General features: G+C 40.7%; 1 protein-coding gene across 1 annotated transcript in view; it reads right to left on the bottom strand.

Moving 5' to 3' along the window:
• Positions 1-1,372: 1,372 nt before the first annotated feature.
• LOC140304779 (creatine kinase M-type) overlaps positions 1,373-8,092 on the bottom strand; it is a 42,101-nt gene continuing 35,381 nt past the window's right edge. Inside the window, exon 9 of the mRNA XM_072383550.1 lies at positions 1,373-1,934. Within this exon, the coding sequence (XP_072239651.1) occupies positions 1,774-1,934 (161 nt within the window). The 3' untranslated portion in view covers positions 1,373-1,773. The remainder of the gene's footprint in view (positions 1,935-8,092) is intronic.

The raw sequence follows: 8,092 nt of genomic DNA, 5'->3' as shown, positions 1-8,092 counted from the left end.
TTTAAGATCTACACATAGGAGACTGTTTTGGTTCTCATAACACTGTGTAGCAAGCAAAATTGTTTTTGACTGTCTAAGTCGTTACACTGAATGGCTAGTCCCATAACATTGTGTGGCTAGTAATGTCCTTGTCCCATAACATTGTGTGGCCAGCAAACATAAACAATATAAATAGCAATAGTACCATTTTGTTAGTCAGACAACTCTGAGCCAGCTTCCTGACAGGTTGTGCGGACTTGTCTCTTTCCTACAAGAAATAAATGTTTTGTGTTAATCGTATCCAGCGACTCTGAGCCTAATTTTGAGATAATTTTTCTGACATATTGATCCTTCAAGCCTAAAAATACTTGGCCTAGTCCGGAACGTCGCCGAATGACGTCAGCTCGACGTTAACCGGACGTCATTTGGCTTGCTGGGAAGCAATAAAGCAGCAGTGTTCTCTCCGTAGGTAAGCTGGTGTAGTGCTGCTGCTCGGTTATTCTTTGCTCTACAACCAGCGTAGATCGGATGGCTTGACGACAACAAAGCTACCTGTAAACAAGCACACAGGTTGCTACACGGGCAGTGCCATATCAGAGGACACATAAACGTAGCGCACCTACCAGCAGGTGAGGCAGAGAGCAGCATGAGGCATTACCAAAGCGAGCTTCTAGGACACAAAAGCACTTAAATGAGCACTTGATGAACAACGTGGAAGCGAATACAGCTGCTGCCGACAGCCTACCGGTCACCACAAGGAGCTAAGTGAAAGACGCCAGGTCGTGACGTAATCCCAGTCTCTGGCAAATGAAAGGCAGACAAGTGCTCTCAGACTGCTTTTATACGACATTGTCATGCAGTGATTGGCTGGGATCTGAACCCAGCTGATAGTCTCTATAGGATCAATCACTGCATACTGCCACATATGTTTGAGGGAAATAAATAAATCGACAAAAGCTTCAGGACCCTAATCAGTTAAAAACTGGTACACACCCTCCATCTCACAAACTGATCATTTCCATCTGGAAAAATAGACCCAGCTCCTTTAGAAAAATCAGATGCATTCCATTAAAATAAGTGTCAGTGACTCTGTTATCTTCTTCATAGGACACAACCAGGCCACACCCCAAACTTTGTACTTTTGACTCTTTGTAAACTGAGGGGTCTCAGATGCCTCATCCTGCTCATGCTTTTCAAATTGGTACAAAACTTCCTGTTTTAAATTCTGGAGCATAAAAGGAGAGTTGTATCCCCCACAGTCAGGCAGAAACTGGGAGCACATGGTATATTATTATATATCAACTTTATTATCAGTCATTTTCTGTGTCTGATAAACATGTCTGTATTGCGTTTAGACTAAAAGTTTCTTTGCAGGAAAAGAATCCATCAAAAGTCTTAACAAGAGTTTTTATTACAGTGGCTGAGAGTTCATGCAGTGGCAGTGACGCCCAGTCTCAGGCCTTTTTTATGCAGTTAAACATCACAAAAATATCTCAGAAAAACAGTTTTACAATCGGTATACTTCCTACTGTCTACAGATACTTTAATGACATCAGTCAGAAACAAATACACCAAACTGCTATAATCAAAATACAGGGAAATTTAACTGATAAACAAATATTTTTTCTAGTATAATTCTAGCAGAGCTCCTGAGAACTTTGAAAGACACAGTCATCATCTAGACCTACTTCAGCTCAATTCAGTTTATTCATATGGCACCAAATCACAATAAAAGTAATTTTAAAGCACTTTAAAAAGTGAAGAAGTGCAATCTTAATCAGATTAAATGCAACACTACTTCTGTGTAGGAACAAGCTCATCAATGTCTATGTCACGCTCCAGCCTCTTCTCCATGGCAATGAGCAATTTGACCGCATCCACCACCAACTGAGTCAGTTCCACTTCGTTTGGACCAAAAGTTGCAGCACTGCTCACATGATAAAGTGTTGGGGAATCTGGAGGGATAAAAGCAGGATGAAACCCAAACACTGTTTCTTGTCTTTAAGGTTTGACTTTCAAAAGAAGGGCAAAGAGCAAAGAGAAAAGTAAAGGTTTATTTTTTTCTGCAATATTTTTTGTTAAACAAGTAGAATCCAGAGAAGTCTGCAGTAACTTAATCCAACAAATACACGTGTGAGATTTCAGTGTTCACTTCTAATTCTAATTTCTTTTCACCCCTCTTTTCAATCAGTTGAAATGTTGGAAAAACATGTCACAAAAACAGTTTGAGATAGTAAAAGTGTTGAGGTTTTTCTCCAGTCAAATTCCATAAGTAGGTGAAATGTTGTCTAAAGATGTCATTTAAATGCATGGAAATTTCCATATAGCACTGTGGTGTTCTCTAAATGAACCAGCAAGCTGCATAGTGGAACTGGATATGATTACGAAGATTTGGGTTTTGAATCCTTTTAGACTCTGTGAATTCACTGGTAGTCTCCATGAAATATTGGCCACAACGTTTAATGATAGTTTTTAAATAGTTGGTGTAGATATTTTCACTTATCAACCTATTCTGAATGCATTTTTAGTATTGGCAGAAGCCATTTTTCATAAACATCTTTCAATTGAATGGTAATTATGTTCAGAGAATATGGGGCCTGGGCTGTGCGGCAGTGGCCACTATGGTTAGCACCATTGCCTCACAGCAAGAATCCCACCAGGGGCCTTTCTATGTGGAGTTTGCATGTTCTTCTTGTATGTGTGTGGGTTCTCTTAGCGTACTCCAGCTTCCTACCACCACCCAAAAACAGGTCATTCTTGACCCTAGCATTGATTGTGATTGTGGATGGTTGTTTCTCTCATTTGTGTTTAGATGTCGTAGCTAGCTCTGTTAGTCGTCCCCGAGCAGTGTGGCTGGGTGACTTATAGAGGAGTCATAGTCCTAAAGTCAAGCCTGTGGTTCACCATCAACCTGTCCACGTTTCAAATAGATTTTCCCCACTCAGCGACACACCCGCTGAGGACAAAACCCTGGTAATTGGCAGCTCTATAGTCAGAAACGTGGCATTAGCAACATTAGTCCACCAGCGACCATAGTCAAATGCATTCCAGGGGCCAGAGCGGGCGACATAGAATCCTATTTAAAACTGCTGGCTAAGGATAAGCGTAAATACGGTAAAATAGTTATTCACGTCAGCGATAATGACACCCGGTTACGCCAATCGGAGGTCATTAAAATTAATGTTGCATCGGTGTGTAATTTTGCCAAAACAATGTCGGACTCCGTAGTTTTCTCTGGACCCCTGCCAAATCTGACCAGTAATGACATGTTTAGCCGCATGTCCTCATTCAATCGCTGGTTGTCTAGATGGTGTCCAGCAAACAACGTGGGCTACATAGATAATTGGAAATCTTTCTGGAGAAAACCTGGTCTGATGAGGAGAGACGGCATCCATCCCACTTTGGAAGGAGCGGCTCTCATTTCTAGAAATATGGACGAATTTATTAGTCATCCAAAAACATGACAACCCAGGGTTGAGACCAGGATGCAGAGTTGTAGTCTTACACACTTCTCTGCGGCTTCCCACCTGATGCTGCCCCCCCTCAATCAAAAAACACAAAAACAAAAACTTTAACTGAACAAAAACATAAAACTATTAAATGTGGTTTGCTGAATATTAGATCTCTCCCTTCGAAGTCTCTGTTAGGGAATGATTTGATTTGTGATCATCATATTGATATATTTTGTTTTACAGAAACGTGGCTGCAGCAGGAGGATCATGTTAGCAGTAATGAATCAACTCCCTCTGACTATTTAAATGTTCACGTTCCTCGAACCACAGGCAGAGGAGGAGGAGTGGCAGCTATCTTCAGATCAGGGTTACTAATCAGTCCTAGACCCAAGATTAGTTTTAGCTCTTTTGAATCTCTGATTCTCAGTTTTTCCCACCCAAAGTGGAAATCACAAAAACCTCTTGTGTTTGTTGTTGTGTATCGTCCACCTGGCCCTTATTCTGTCTGAATTCTCAGAGTTTTTATCCCAGTTAGTGCTGAGTACAGATAAAGTCATTGTAGTGGGTGACTTTAATATTCATGTAGATGTTGAAAATGACAGCCTAAATATTAAGTTTAATTCTATATTAGACTCTATTGGATTTTCTCAAAGTGTTCACAGACCTACTCACTGCCTTAATCATACCCTTGACCTTGTGCTGACTTATGGCATTGAGAGTGAACAGTTAACAGTGTTCCCTCATAACCCTGTCTTGTCTGACCATTTTTTAATAACTTTTGAATTTACATTACTTGACTACACGGTTTCTGTGAAGAATTCTACATATAGAAGGTGTCTGTCAGAGAATGCTGTAACCAGATTTAAAGAGATGATTTCATCATCCTTTTCTTCACTGCCATGTGCTTATATGACAGAGGACGGCTACCTAAATTTTACTCCAGTAGAACTTGACTCTCTTGTTGACAGCACTATAGTTTCAATACGTACAACACTGGACAATGTTACCCCTCTGAAAAGGAAGGTAATCAGTCAGAAGAGGTTGGCTCCGTGGTATAATTCACAGCTGCGTGCGTTAAAGTAGACTGCAAGAAAGCTGGAGAGACAGTGGCGTTCCTCTAATTTAGAAGAGTCTCAATTAGTCTGGAAAGACAGTTTAATAACGTATAAGAAAGCACTTCGTAAAGCTAGAACTGCTTATTATTCATTATTGATAGAAGAGAATAAGAATAATCCCAGGTTTCTTTTCAGCACTGTTGCCAGGCTGACAAAGAGTCCGAGCTCTGTTGAGCCATGTATTCCTTTAACTCTCAGCAGTGATGATTTCATGAGATTCTTCATCAATAAAATTGTTTCTATCAGAGAGAAGATTAATGGAATCCTTCCCACTATTATCACTAATGTATCATCAAGTAGAGCAGCTTTAGAAGTATCTTTCAAACCTGATTTGTATTTAGATGGCTTCTGCCCAGTTGATCTTTCTGGCAACAGCAATAGTCTCTTCTAAACCATCAACTTGTATGTTAGACCCAATCCCAACCAGACTGTTCAAGGAGGTTTTCCCCTTAATTGACACTTCCGTATTGGATTTGATCAATCTGTTTTTGTTGACAGGATATGTACCTCAGACTTTTAAGGTTGCTGTAATTAAACCTTTACTTAAAAAACCTACACTTGATTCAGAAGTGTTGGCTAATTATCGACCTATATCCAATCTCCCTTTTTTGTCTAAAGTTCTTGAAAAAATAGTTGCAGTCCAACTTTGTGATCATTTACATAGAAATAATCTGTTTCAAGCGTTTCAGTCAGGATTCAGAGTGCATCATAGCACAGAAACAGCACTGGTGAAAGTTACCAATGATCTCCTCTTAGCCTCTGATAGCGGACTTGTTTCTTGCTTGTCCTGTTGGATCTCAGTGCTGCATTTGATACGATCGATCACAGCATTCTGTTACAGAGATTTGAACATGTTATTGGGATTAAAAGAAGTGCATTAGGCTGGTTTAAGTCATATTTATCTGATAGATTCCAGTTTGTTCTTGTAAATGAAGAATCTTCCTCACACATTGGAGTAACTCATGGAGTTCCTCAGGGTTCTGTGCTTGGACCGATTCTTTTTACTTTATACATGCTTCCATTAGGTAACATTATCAGACAGCATGGCATAAATTTCCATTGTTATGCTGATGATACTCAGCTGTACTTATCTATGAAACCAATAGGTTGGTCAGCCTACAAGCCTGTCTTAAAGACATAAAGACCTGGATGACTCCGAACTGTCTGCTTTTAAATTCAGATAAAATTGAAGTTGTTCTCTTTGGACCTGAGCGCTTCAGGGAGTAATTGTCTAGTTATATAGTTACTCTAGATGGTATTTCCTTGGCTTCTAGTTCTACAGTGAGGAACCTTGGAGTTATTTTTGACCAGAATTTATCATTTGACGCACATATAAAACTGGTTTCTAGGACTGCCTTCTTTCACCTTCGTAATATTGCTCAAATCAGGAACATCCTGTCTCAGGGTGATGCAGAGAAACTAGTTCATGCATTTGTTACTTCAAGATTGGACTACTGTAATTCCTTATTATTGGGCTGTCCCACATATTCTCTGAAAAGCCTCCAGCTGATCCAAAATGCTGCAGCCAGAGTTCTGATGAGAACTAACAGGAGAGATCGTGTTTCTCCAGTTTTAGCTTCTCTTCCTTGGCTCCCTGTTAAATTCAGAATAGAATTTAAGATTCTTCTTCTCACATATAAAGCTCTTAATGACCGAGCTCCATCATATCTTAAAGATCTCATTGTAAGGTATTTTCCTAACAGAGCACTTCGCTCCCAAACTGCAGGTTTACTTGTTGTTCCCAGAGTTTCTAAAAGTAGAATGGGAGGTAGAGCCTTCAGTTATCAGGCCCCTCTCTTGTGGAATAAGCTGCCAGTAAATGTCTGGGAAGCAGACACCCTTTCCACTTTTAAGATTAGGCTTAAAACTTTCCTTTTTGATAAAGCTTATAGTTAGGGATGGCTCAGGTAATCCTGAAACATCCCATAGTTAAGCTGCTATAGGCTTAGACTGCTGGGGGACCTCATCTGTCACACCTTTCCTCATTTTGCTCTCTTTTTCCCCCTGTTTAATTTCTCAATTGATTTTATGTACATGTGACATTATTGTGGTTATTAACTTGTGTTTCCCTGTTCCAACAGATATCCTTTGAATGGCATTATGGTGTTTTTCCCCCTCTTTTCCCTCTTTTCTGTCTTCTCAAACCTCAGCTGGTCGAGGCGGATGGCCACCCTTCCTGAGTCTGGTTCTGCCAGAGGTTTCTTTCTGTTTATTAATTACAACAATTGTCATCTCAAGGCACTTGAATAATATAGTCCAATTCAAGCCAATTGGAATTCAATTAATTGTAATCATAATCCAATTCATTCATATAGAGCCAATTCAAAAAATAATATCCTAGCTAAGGAAACCAACAGATTGCACCGAAACTTGTCTTCAGTCCAATCTCCCGTCCTGGGCATGCCTGTGGCGACTGTGGAAAGGAACGACTCCCTTTTAACAGGAAGAAACCTCTGGCAGAACCAGACTCAGGAAGGGTGGCCATCCACCTTGACCAGCTGGGGTTGTACTATCATATGACTGTACAGTTCCAATAAAGGTGCGTTATATGCTACTTTTGAATTCATTATTGGATTTTGCATATAACAATGCGATTAATCCAGATTAATCACAGGAAATCATGCGATTAATGCAATTAAAGAATTTAACATTTGCCCAGGCAAGAGGATTCCAGGTTGAACTCCTGGCTGGGGCCTTTCTATGTGGAGTTTGCTTGTTCTCACGGGGAGCCGTGTCTGCCTGGGTTCTTTCTGGATACTACGGCTTCCTCCCACTGTACAAAAACATGCATGCTAGGTTAATTGGTGTCTCTAAAATTGTCCTTTCGAGTGAGTGTGAGCATGGAAGGTTGTTTGTCTCATTTTTCTCTGTGATGGACTGGCAACCTGTCCAGGGTGTACCCCGCCTCTGACCGCTTGGATACGCTCCAGCCCCCCGCGACCCAACCGGCGGGTATAGAAAATGGATGGATGGAATATTTGCCCAGCCCTAGTTTTAACATGGAGCAAAAAAACATTAAAACTACATTTTCTAGAAAAAAACAGAATAAGAGATACAGTGCAGTGAAAGTTAATAATCAAAGTAATTTAGTTTAGTTCAGTAAATATATCCGTATCACTGCTCCTGTAGTCGACCGGTCAGAGCGCTGAGCAACTTTATTACTTTTTAAACTTTTACCGTCTCGGTGTTTTGTTTCGTTTTGTTTGTTAACCTGGGAAAATCTACTTTCCTGAATTCATCTACACGCTGGCCGCTCTGCACACCCTGGTTCATGCGATTGCTGCTTCACACAATGACACAGTGAGGATGACATGTGCAGCTGCTTTAGTGTCTCAGCCTGAGCCCTTTCTCCCCTGACAACCTTCCAGAAGAAATTCGGATACGCTCACCCAATGCAGATCAGACCAAATTTAAACAGAGGTACAGGGCTAAAAGAAGAGAGGTATCAGAACGCGACTGCAGCGGGAAACAGGTAAACAGCCGATGCTGCCGGCACTCATACTCGCCTATGTGCACTCCAGTGTTGCCAGATCTCGTGATAGAAAC

The sequence above is a fragment of the Leuresthes tenuis genome, unplaced genomic scaffold (assembly GCF_036924035.1).
Source record: "Leuresthes tenuis unplaced genomic scaffold, fLeuTen1.0.hap1 SCAF_4, whole genome shotgun sequence".
Taxonomy (NCBI): domain Eukaryota; kingdom Metazoa; phylum Chordata; class Actinopteri; order Atheriniformes; family Atherinopsidae; genus Leuresthes; species Leuresthes tenuis.
This window is presented reverse-complemented; position numbering and strand designations above follow the sequence as displayed.